At 49.6% G+C, this 12,636-nt stretch overlaps 1 protein-coding gene across 1 annotated transcript in view; it reads right to left on the reverse strand.

Moving 5' to 3' along the window:
* Positions 1–12,415, reverse strand: part of RPS3A (ribosomal protein S3A) — a 28,205-nt gene extending 15,790 nt beyond the window's left edge. Inside the window, exons 1-2 of the mRNA XM_068269675.1 lie at positions 12,305–12,415; positions 1,450–1,553 (exon numbers count right to left, since the gene is read on the reverse strand). Of these exons, the coding sequence (XP_068125776.1) occupies positions 1,450–1,553; positions 12,305–12,366 (166 nt within the window). The 5' untranslated portion in view covers positions 12,367–12,415. The remainder of the gene's footprint in view (positions 1–1,449; positions 1,554–12,304) is intronic.
* Positions 12,416–12,636: the final 221 nt, after the last annotated feature.

Consider the following 12,636-nt stretch of genomic DNA (forward strand, 5'->3'; position numbering starts at 1 on the left):
GTCCCTTTTTCTACCAAGGGACGGAGAAATCCGCACCTGACGCCGCCGCCCGCTCATCAATGAACGGGGAAAAAAAACTTTCCCGTTCGTTGATCTAAGCCCCCGCAATGATCAGCTGCTTCTACGAGAAGCAGTGCGATCATTGTGAAAAAAAAAAAAAAAGTTTCCCAGCCTCCCTGAAAGCTTACTTCCTGTACGCTTGCGGGTCGCATAATCAAAACCTTACTGTGGCCAAATAGTAAAACTACACCCTAAAGCATTTTTCATATACAAATACATTAGTTATTTATTAAAAATTAACTCTATATCTCCCACACTTCCCAATTTTTATTTTTTTGGGTAGTTAAAAAAAAAAAAATACATAGTTACCTGGGGACTGAACTTTTTAAATATTTATGTCAAGAGGGTATAACGCTGTTACTTTATAAACTATGGGCTTGTAATTTGGGATGGAAGCAAAACTGAAAAAATGCACCTTTATTTCCAAATAAAATATTGGCGCCAAACATTGTGATAGGGACATAATTTAAACGGTTTTATAACCGGGACAAATATGTGAATACATTTCATGGGTTTTAATTACAGTAGCATGCATTATTTAAAAACTATAAAGGCCGAAAACAGAAAAATAATTCTCCCAAATTTTCTCTTGTTTTTCCATTAAAACACATTTAGAATAAAATAATTCTTGGCATAATGTCCCACCTAAAGAAAGCCTAATTGGTGGCAAAAAAAACAAGATATAGTTCATTTCATTGTGATAAGTAATGATAAAATTATAGACTAATGAATGGAAGGAGCGCTGAAAGGTGAAAATTGCTCTGGTGCTCAAGGGGTAATACCCCTCAGTTGTTAAGTGGTTAAAAAGTTTAGACCCATAGGTAAATATTTACGTGTTTTTTTTTTTAATTGTAACTTTTTTGGTTTTTTTTATTAAACATTTTATGTGGGTATTTTTGGGAGGGTGGGATGTAAATTGTAATTTTTAAATGTAAATATATGTTTATTTTGATTTTTTACATTTTGTTGTAGTCTTACTTTTTAGCCACAAGTTTGTTTATGTGATGTCACTAAGCGTAACATGTACGCTTAGAGCGACGTAGGAAGCAGAAAAAGCGAAGCTGTCGCTTTTTCTGCAGGGGAGAGGAATCAGTGATCGGGCACCATGACCCGATTCACTGATTCCCTGGCTAACGAACCGCAGGCCCAGGAGCACGAGTGCACGTGTGCGGGAGCGCACATGGCCTCCTGGACGTAACTTTTACGTCCAGGAAGGTTAATTGGTTAAATGCATAACTTAAAAAGAAAAGAAAAAAATATATATAGATTAAAAGTACTCTACCATTGTTCGCAAACATTGCCTACAACTATGCACATTATAGATAGATATAGATAGATAGGATAGAGAGAGAGAGAGAGATATAATATGCCATTTTCATTACTACTTACTGGTTCCCTGAGTTCTGGTCACCAATGTTTTCCCCAGGTTGCGGATATTAAACATAGCTGGTGCCTTCACATCATACCAATCCTTTTTGGAAAATGGGTCGACACTAAAACAAAAGAAAAAGAAGAAACCATACTTTTCAAACAGAACAGCCTTCATATCAAAGCACATACAGAACATTACCAACTGAAAATTGCAAAAAAAAAAAAAAAAAAAAAAAAAAAAAAAACACAACAACAAACATTGTTGACTTCTAGCTCTGGAGGTACACTATGGCCCATATGCAATTCACTTTTTCACACGAGTTTTTCCCTAGGTGAAATTTTACAACTTGTCAAAATGTATTTTAATCCCCCAGCAAGCAAATACTCAAAATAATTTTGATAGTACTTTCACTTTTTGGTCCTTTTTCCATTGCAAAGTGCCAAGTTATAAATCAGAGATGAAAAATTATCTTCTAGGAGAAAACTCGGGTAAAAAAGTGAATTGCATATGGCCCTATATTGTCAAATGTATTGGAAGGCCTACTTTACATAAAGCGGATCCGAGATGAAAAACTATAGCAAGTAACTTGTCTATATATCTTATCTAAAGTTTAGATGCTTTACACAGTAAATCTAGCTGCAAAAAGCTTCAACAGTATATGATTATTTTCTTCCTGTGATAAAAATCAGAGCAGCCATATTCTGCTTGTCATTACACAGGAAAGCTGTTATGCATCTCCACCCCTCACCCTGTGAAAACTCCACTCTCCTTTCTCCTCCCCTGGTCTCTGAAATCTCATGCATGCTTCAGCAAAAGTCGCCTCCTCCCCAGGCTGAGCTCCTATGAGCACTTGCAGCATGGGACTCAGAATGCCTAGGCCAGGGGAGTGGATAAATTCATTTACATGCAAATAATAAAAAAAAAAATAATATATGGAGGGGAGGAGGGGGGGGGGGGCCATATTGGCGCAGAATGCCCAATAAAACTATATGTAAAAGGCAGAAAAATGAAGGCAGCAAAAGTTTGTCTCGGATCTACTTTAACCACTTGCCGACCGCACGCTTATACCGTGCGTCGGCAAAGTGGCAGCTGCAGGACCAGCGACGCAGTACTGAGTCGCCAGCTGCAGGCTGATTAATCAGGAAGCAGCCGCTCGCGCGAGCGGCTGCTTCCTGTCAATTCACGGCGGGGGGCTCCGTGAATAGCCTGCGGGCCGCCGATGGCGGCTCGCAGGCTAAATGTAAACACAAGCGGAAATAATCCGCTTTGTTTACATTGTACGGCGCTGCTGCGCAGCAGCGCCGTAAGGCAGATCGGCGATCCCCGGCCAATCAGCGGCCGGGGATCGCCGCCATGTGACAGGGGACGTATAGCGTCCTGTGCAGCCCGGATCACTGGGCATGACAGGTAGGAGAGGGAGGGGGGAATTTCACCGCGGAGGGGGGCTTTGAGGTGCCCCCCCCCCCCGCAACATGCCTGCAGGCAGGAGCGATCAGACCCCCCCTGCACATCATCCCCATAGGGGGGAAAAAAGATCGCTCTGCGTGCCCGCTGATCTGTGCTGGGGGCTGCAGAGCACAGATCTCAAACAGCGCTGGTCCTTAAGGGGGGGGATAAAGGCTGGGTCCTGAAGTGGTTAATGACATCCAATTATTTAAAAGTTGGCCCACCCTTTGACTTCTGTGAAGGCTTTCCACAAGGTTTAGGAGTTTATGGGAACTTTTGACCAGTGTTCTCCTCAGGCTCTTTAACCTCCCTGGCGGTCTATTAAAAACCACCAGGGGGCAGCGCTGCCGGGTTTTTTTTTTTTAAATCATGTAGCGAGCCTAGGGCTCGCTACATGATAGCCGCTGCTCAGCGGCATCCCCCCAGCTCCTCCGGCGATAGGCGACCAGGAAATCCCGTTCAAAGAACGGGATTTCCTGGAGGGCTTCCCCCGTCGCCATGGCGACAGGGCGGGATGATGTCATGGACGTTGTGACGTCTAAGGGAGTCCCGATCCACCCCTTAGCGCTGCCTGGCGCTGATAGGCCATGCAGCGCAGGGGTATTGGGGGGGGCTCTGCGGCGGCGCGGATAGCCACTAGAGCGGCACGCGTCTGCGGGGAAAGCACGGCTATGGGATCCGCAGCCTCCCGCGCAGATTCGGATGGAAAAGCCGGCCGAATCGCTAGCGGTAGCGATTCGGCCGGCGTTACCATTGCACCCTATGGCAGAGTTTCCCCGCACTATCCGCCTGCGGTGAAAATCTGCAGATTCCGCTCAAGTGGAAACGCGCCCTAAGAGTTGCACACACACGCACAAGCCCTGCATTCTCATCTTGCTCCACCCGGCTACTTTTTCATGCCACCCGGCTGCAAAAAATTTCTGGGGAGAACACTGTTGACCGTTCCTCCAGAAGAGCATTTGAGGCACTGATGTTGGGAGTAAGAAAGCCTGGCTTTCAGTCTCCACTCAATCATCCTAGAGCAGCGATGGCGAACCTAATCTGCTGGCACGCCACCGCTGCTTATGAACTGGCCGCAGCATCTACTAGACGCCGCACCAGTTCAGATCCCGCAGCCCCCCGGGAGGCAGACCAGGGCTACGGCAAGATAGCCGCCGAAGCCCTGTACTGGAGACTATTTGTCTCCAGTACAGGGCTTCGGGCGCCATCTTCCCGTAGCCCTGCACTCTGCCTGTCAGCGGCAGCGCGGGAGACTCAGCTGCAGAAGGAACGTCCGGGGGAGATGCGCGCCAGAGCCCAGCAGAGAGAGAAGACTTCTGTCAGGTGAGTACATTACTTTTTTTGCTGGGGAAATGCGACCCGCCGCGTCTGTTTTCTGGGGAAATGCGACCCGCCGCGTCTGTTTTCTGGGGAAATGTGGCCCACATTGCAAGATTTTCTGCTGAAATGTTGCACACATTGCGTTTATTTTCTGGTGTCTGGGGTAACTGTTGCTGCATTTATTATTAAGGGCTCATTCACACTACAGAACGTATGCACGAATGCGATTTCATGCATGCGCTGCAAACGCACAGGGATCGCACGGAATGCACGTTGTGGTGCGCTAAAGGGTGGACGTCGGCAGCTGTACCCATCGAGGAAACGTATGCGTTGTGCGTTAAAATGTTCCCAGATGTGTTACAACGTAACGCATGGGAACGCACACCTGTAGTGTGAATGGTAACATGGAAGTCTATTGACTTTCATGTTACCATATGAATCTTACATTATGTGCGTTGCGTCAAAACTGACAGCGCAGCACATAGTGTGAATGAGCCCTTAATGGTCATAGTTGGCTATATTAGCTGCTTTGGGGTTACGGCGGGTATAAATAGCATCATACAGTTTCTGCACACCCATGATGCGAATCCTCGTTTCACCACATCATGGCGGAAACACTGCTTTCTTATGCCTCGCTGTTACATCATTACGTTAGCTCCGCCCATACAATATCATGGTCATGCCCATTTTTCGGCACGCCGCACGGCGCAACCCCACCCCCCATTGGCACTCGGAGATAAATAAGTCGGTGTTAGGTCGCAGTTTGGGCACTTGGCCTCTGAAAGGTTAGCCATCACTGTCCTAGAGGGTTTTATCGGGGGTTGAAGCCAGTGCTTCACTGTGGAATATTTCATAGTGAGGAAATTACACGAATGCACTTAACCACCGCCGATAGGTGTCGGCAGGTCGAAGTGGTGTTACCATGGAAAGGGCCGTCCTTGTCAGTTCACGGAGGGCGTCTCGGTGAACAGCCTGCGAGCCTCAAATCGAGGCTTGCAGGCCAATTGTAAACACGTGGGGAAGAAATCCCTGCTGTTTAGATCATACGGCGCTGCTGCGCTGTAAAGGAGATTGGTGATCCCCAGCCTCTGATTGGCCAGGGATCGCCGGCATCTGATAGCGGTGCAGGACGGATCTCCGTCCTGTGCCGCCCAGGGGAAGGAGGGAAAAGGGGCGAGGCCTGAAATCGCTGCGGAGGGGGGCTTTGAGGAGCCCCCCCCACATAGTGCCGGCGGCGATCAGACCCCCTCCCCCCCCCCCTGGGACATCCCCTAGTGGGGGAAAAACAAAAAAGAGGGAGGGGGGGGGCGGGGAGAAGTCTGGTCACCCTGGCTGCCTGCTGATCTGTGCTGTGGGCTGGAGAGCCCACACTGCACAGATCAGCGCAAAATCCCCTGGTCCTCAAGTGGTTAATGCACAGGTGGCATCCCATCAGCACAATTCACTGAGCTAAGAGCGACCAATTTCAAATGTTTGATGTAGTGTACATGCTTGGTTAGAATATAAAAGTGAAGCCATGGAGGCGATTGAACACCAGATTTTAGTGATTAGGAGGGCGGTCCCAAAAGGTCTGGGAATATTGTATAACTCAATCACAATGCACTTCCTCACCTAATTTGTGCAGAGAGCAGAGGTGTTGTAACAGCAGTAATTTCTCTTACATGCTGTGTGCCTTATCACAATGTACATCACCCACGGGACACGCAGTGTGCAGAGGGGAGCAATGAAGTGCTCCTCTAACAAAAGTCCCAAAGAAATAGCTTTCATGTGTGTGGCTTTACTGTTGACAGTGCAGAACAAGAGATGTACAGACGCTTTGCTTGGCTCAGCAACACTTTCCTTGATAGGGGAAAGCCTCAGGATGATGAGACTTCCCACGCCCCACCCTCTGCACAGGGATCCAGGACTGGCTTCCCTGGAGACATTGCCAGCATAATATTTACACTGGAAGCCTCACACAGGTGCAGTATCAACTTCCCACTTGGGCTCTGGCATCTACTGCGCAGGCGACTTCCACCAGAGCCCGAGCAGAAAGCAACTACTGTGTGAGGCACACACCGTTCAGGGGACCCAGCGGTGGAAACCGTAGTGCACCTGCATAACATTCCAGGACGACAACACAAGGGAAGCCTCAGTATCCAGAGGCTTCCCCCTCCTGAGGCAGCCCCCCTCCAGGGGCCTTTTTACCCACTACAGGTACTCTTTAAATGTATCAGTATAAGGAACACGGGAGACAGAATTTTTTATGTACGTAAGATTTGCAATGCACAGAACTAAAACACACACACACACACTAGGTGGATGTCTCTCAACGGGGATCAGGACGCTATCCCTCAGGCGACAATGCTGGGCCAAGAATGAGCCCTTCCGTTCTCCTGCTGTCAGCCTGGTAGTTGCGGTATGTGTGGCCCTGGTCACTTGCCTCCTTGGCCTAAGTAGGTAGTTAAAGAGGAACTGAACTCAAAATTTCCTCTCCGCTCTAAAAGATAAGCAATCGCATAACAACATTTGAAGTATAACATTTGTTACAGCTGATACAAATCCTGCAAGAAATCTGCAGTGTCTAATCCCTGCTTTCACAGTAGCAGACATTAACATCCTGTGTTAGCTCTTGGCAGTCAGCTGATATAGCTGAGGGATGAAATTACAACTTGTGCTCAGTCACAGATGAGGGGGAATTAGACCGGCTAAACTCTAAATACATACAGGGTGCATTTCTTGATGCTTTCATTCTGTCCTGTGCAAGAGTTCAGGTCCACTTTAAAGGGGAACTTCAGCCTAAACAAACATACTGTCATCAAGTTACATTAGTTATGTTAATTAGAATAGCAGTGTTCTCCCCAGGCTCTTTTAGCCGGGTGCTCCACCCGGCTAGATTTGGTGGCCACCCGGCTGTCATCAGCTCACCTTCTCACCTCCTCCTATGCTGTAAGCAGAGTTGCCCTGCATTTTCATCTCAACCCACCCGGCTACTATTCCATGCCACCCGGCTGGAAAAAAATTCTGGGGAGAACACTGAGATAGGTAATATAATTTCTTACCCACCCTGTTTTAAAAGAACGGGCAAATGTTTGTGATTCATGGGGGCTGCCATCTTTGTCATGGGGGCAGCCATCTTTTTGGTTGAAAGGAGGTGACAAGGAGCAGGAGACACAGTTCCAACTGTCCTGTGTCCCGATTACCGCTCCCAGCTGAACACACTAGGCTTCAAATGTTAAATTCAAAATGTAAAAGAAAAAAATTTGCACCAAAACAGCAGAACGAGAACAACAAAATCAGAAATCCCATCATGCTTTGCACAGCATCAGGGGAAAAAAGCCCGGGCAGTTTTCTTCTGTGCAGCTAAAAATGATGCTTGTATAAGAGAAACAAAGTTCTCACGCTGTGAAACTTAAAGAGAGTCTGAAGCGAGAATAGATCTCGCTTCAGACCTCATAGCTAGCAGGGGCATGCGTGCCCCTGCTAAAACGCCGCTATAGCGCTGCTTAACGGGGGTCCCTGTCCCCCCAAACCCCCTCCGAGCAGCGGGGGAGCGCTTCCTGGTTGGGGCAGGGCTAACCGCCGCAGCCCTGCCCCATGCGCGTCTGTCAGACGCGTACCTCCGCCTCTCCCCCGCCCCTCTCAGTCTTCCTTCACTGAGAGGGGCGGGGGAGAGGCGGCGATGCGCGTCTGATAGACGCGACTGGAGGCAGGGCTGCAGCCGTTAGCCCTGCCTCCAGGAAGATCAGCTCCAGCGACCTTTTTCCGACCCAGGTTTGCGGGGGGTGGGTTGGGGGGTGAAGGGACCCCCGTTAAGCCGCGGGATAGCGGCGTTTTAGCAGGGGCACACGTGCCCCTGCTATATATAAGACCTGAAGCGAGATTTAGTCTCGCTTCAGTGTCTCTTTAAAGAAACACCAGGCCTTTTCAGTGCTGCTGAGTCGATTTTTAGTCCGGAGGTTCACTTTAAGGCTTGTGATTGCTCAGGACACTTTCAGCCATTGGAGCACAACCAAAGAGGCACATGGCCAAGGGCACAGATGCACAGTCAGGGAATTTACCGGAGAAGATTTCAGGAGAACAGACACGACCTGACAGATACCAAAGGAGCCTACAGTCTACATGAGGCTGGAGGAAGCCCCAGGTAAGTATAAACCACTGTGATCGAATCTGCTGTGAAATCGATAACACAAATGCTGACTAATCTACCAATTGCCATCCTTGTCTGTGCTTGTCTGTAGTCTGATCGGAGTCACATTCCTCTTCAAGCACGATTGCTTCCGTACTGCACTTGTAATTAAGGCGGACCCCACTTGTGCATGAGCTGCTTGGTGTCACTGCACTGGTATGGCCCAATTAGATGGACGGTCCACAAATGGCAAGAGGACAGCAAGGAAAGCTAGGTACTTTTTACTTTTTATAAATACATTTTGGCCTCGGGTACTCTTAGAAACATGCTATTATTAAGTATTTATAAAGCGCCAACATCTTCCGCAGCGCTGTACAGAGTACATACTCTTGTCACTAACTGTCCCTCAGAGGGGTTCACAATCTAATCCCTACCATAGTCATGTCTAGTGTAGTGTATGTATCAAACTAGGACCAATTTTTGGGGGAAGCCAATTAACCTTTCTCTATGTTTTTTTTTGTGGGGGGGATGTGGGAGGAAACCGGAGTACCCGGAGGAAACACGCAGACACAGGGAGAACAAACTCCTTGCAGATGTTGACCTGGCTGGGATTGGAACTGGGGACCCAGCGCTTGCAAGGCAAGAGCTCTAACCACTACACCACCGTGCTGCCCATGCTACATCTATGATAGGGACTAAATAGTGAGCTAAAGGGTGGTAATTCATGACACTAATTCCCCATCATCTGACTAAGGACAAGTTGTAATTTGATCCCTTAGCTGTGTCAGCAGCCTGCCATGGCAGAGCTAATCGTTAAAGGGAAGGTTCAGGGAGGAGATTAAAAAAATAAAAATTTCCACTTACCTGGGGCTTCCTCCAGCCCGTGGCAGGCAGGAGGTGCCCTCGCCGCAGCTCCGCAGGCTCCCGGTGGTCTCCGGTGCCCAACCCGACCTGGCCGGCGGCCAGGTCGGGCTCTTCTGCGCTCCATTTCCTGGCACTTCTGCGTCCCACGCCGGCGCGCTGACGTCATCGGACGTCCGCCGGGCTGTACTGCGCAGGCGCAGTAGTTCTGCGCATGCGCAGTACAGCCCGGCGGACGTCCGATGACGTCAGCGCGCCGGCGTGGGACGCAGAAGTGCCAGGAAATGGAGCGCAGAAGAGCCCGACCTGGCCGCCGGCCTGGCCAGGTCGGGCACCGGAGACCACCGGGAGCCTGCGGAGTGGCGGCGAGGGCACCTCCTGCCTGCCACGGGCTGGTGGAAGCCCCAGGTAAGTGGAAATTTTTTTTTATTTTTTTAATCCCCTCCCTGAACCTTCCCTTTAACCTGCCTGGCGTTCTATTAAGATCGCCAGGCAGGCTGCGGGAGGGTTTTTTTTTAATAAAAAAAAAAACTATTTCATGCAGCCAACTGAAAGTTGGCTGCATGAAAGCCCACTAGAGGGCGCTCCGGAGGCGATCTTCCGATCGCCTCCGGCGCCCAGAATAAACAAGGAAGGCCGCAATGAGCGGCCTTCCTTGTTTTGCTTACATCGTCGCCATAGCGACGAGCGGAGTGACGTCATCGACGTCAGCCGCCTCCGATCCAGCCCTTAGCGCTGGCCGGAACTTTTTGTTCCGGCTACGCTGGGCTCAGGCGGCTGGGGGGACCCTCTTTCGCCGCTGCTCGCGGCGGATCGCCGCAGAGCGGCGGCGATCAGGCAGCACACGCGGCTGGCAAAGTGCCGGCTGCGTGTGCTGCTTTTTATTTGAGCCAAATCGGCCCAGCAGGGCCTGAGCGGCAGGCTCCGGCGGTACTGGACGAGCTGAGCTCGTCCAGACCGCCCAGCAGGTTAAACCCAGGATGGTAATCTGCCTGCTTCCATGAAAACAGGAAGTAAACAACAGATTTATTGCAGGATTTGTATCAGCTGTAACTGTAAGAAAGGTTTTTCTTTATAGGTTATAATGTTGTTGCATATATTTTAGAGGGAGGAAGTTCTGAGCTCAGGTCTGCTTTAAAGTGAGTGTTTACCATTTAAAAAATAAAAAAAGTCGGATACTCACCTAAGGAGAGGGAAGGCTCGGTCCTAATGAGCCTTCCCTCTCCTCTCCCGGTGCCGGTCCCGCGTAGGATCCCCTGTGGCAGTATTCGACCAGTTCGGTCAAATACTGCCACTTCCGCATGCCGAAGGGAGCTTTCGGAAGCACTCGGGCTCCCGAAGACGAGCCGCTCCATACTACGCATGCGCGAGCGCCCTCTATGACGCACTCGCACGTGCGTAGTATAGAGCGGCCAGTCTTCGGAAGCCCAAGTGCGCTCGAAGACCCCCGAAGTCCCTGCGGCGGCGGACGCGAACGGGGGAGCCAGCGCAGCACCGAGAGAGGAGAGGGAAGGCTCATTAGGACCGAGCGTTCCCTCTCCTTAGGTGAGTATCTGACTTTTTTATTTTTAATGTGGTACCCATTGGCTTTAAAGGGAACCTAAAGATAGGCTGCCATAATTCTTTCCTTTTAAACCTCCCTGGCGGTAAACCAGACCTCAGGTCGGGCTATGCCGCGCAGGAGGATTTCTCAGTCCCTGCTGGGCCGATTTGTATAATTTTTTTTTTTGGTACACGCAGCTAGCACATTGCTAGCTGCGTGTACTTCCCGATCGCCGCCACTACCCACGCCCCCCCCAGACCCCTTGTGCAGCCCGGCCTATTAGCGCTGAGGGGTGGATCGGGACTCCCGATGACGTCACAACACCTATGGTGATCGTCGCCATGGCGACGGGCAAAACCAAACAGGAAATCCCGTTCTGAACGGGATTTCCTGTTTGCGCTGATCGCCTGAAGCGATCGGAGGGAGGGGGGGTGGTGCCGCTGCACAGCAGCTATCATGTAGCTGGCGCTAGGCTAGCAACATGATTTTTTAAAAAAATTAAAGTGCTGCGCTGCCCCCTGGCAGTTTTAATAGACCGCCAGGGAGGTTAAGCAATACCAGTTGCCTAGCTATCCTGCTGAGCTCTATGGCTGCAATCAGTGGCAAAGCAATAGGAGATGCAGAGGATTCATCTGCACCGGAGCCCTTGGGCCTCCCTTTAACCACAACATTAGCAGTCTATAAGTCCAGTGCTGGTAATCACTTTTATAGCTGCTTTGAATAGTAGTCATTAAACTGTTTTACATTCCCTTCTTGCATCTCAGACACTGGATGTTCTTAGCAGGTTTTGGTGAGCCATGTCAATGGTTATGTATAGAGTGCTTGGGTGGCCCCAATGTAATCTTTGCACTGGGGCCCACAGCTCCTTAGCTATGCCACTAGCTGCAATAGCATCTGAATCACACTTGACACAAGCATGCAGCTAATCAAACCAGACTTCAGTCAGAACACTTGATCTGCAACATTGCCCAGGGTCTATGGCTAAAACTATTAAAGGCAGAGGGTCAGCAGGCCAGTCAGGAAGTCTGCATTGTTTAAAAGGAAATACATATGGCTACCTCTATATCCCTCTCACTCTAGGTTCCCTATAAGTGCATTAAACTTTGTGATGACTTGTAAGAAACAAGACTGCAGCAAAGTATAAGCAACCCATGGATATCCAACTGTCCTGTCAAGAGAATGCTACCTTTTTTTAATGCGCTAGATAGAATAAGCAGTCAACCTGCCTATTGGTATTGCTGCAGGCTTCTGCACAGAACTATCTGCACAGCATATATATCTTGCTGGAGTCTTCAGTGACAAGAATGGACACGTTGCTTGTACAGAGCATGCTTCCCAACCTTGGCTTTACTGCAGTGACACTAATTGTCAGCTCGCCCGTCCTCTCGCTCCACGTCTGCAGCTCTCTGTACGGACCGCAGCGCAGGAAGTCTCAGGCAGGCCTGCAATGAATGTAACCTGCCGGACAGCAAGCCGGGACGCCTGCATCTATCCACTTGGTATCAGAGCCATCCTTCTCCCCCGCCTCCTGCATCCACCACCAGCCGCCGCGCAGATACCTCGCCCTCCATACACCGCCACTATTTCTACTCACATCTTCTTCTTGGCACCTTTTTTGCCGCCTTTGGTCAGCCGCTTGTTCTTGCCGACTGCCATCTTTCCGAGCTGGGAGAAAAAGAGGAAGCACAGGCCGCTAACGCGAGATTTCAGCGAGTTCCCAGATCAGCGAGAAAAAAGACGCACGTCTTAAAAAAAACGAGGGCCTCTAGTGGTTAATGGAGATATAACGCGACGTCGAATGCTCTGAAAGAGGAATTGTTTCTTTTGTGCAGTATTTATGCATAGCTCCCAACAGTGCATTTTTGGAGCTAACTCACGCTGACTCTTGCAAGTCACCCATCGATACTATAACATTTTTAAAATTTC

Source organism: Hyperolius riggenbachi, chromosome 1, assembly GCF_040937935.1.
Source record: "Hyperolius riggenbachi isolate aHypRig1 chromosome 1, aHypRig1.pri, whole genome shotgun sequence".
Classification (NCBI taxonomy): Eukaryota; Metazoa; Chordata; class Amphibia; order Anura; family Hyperoliidae; genus Hyperolius; species Hyperolius riggenbachi.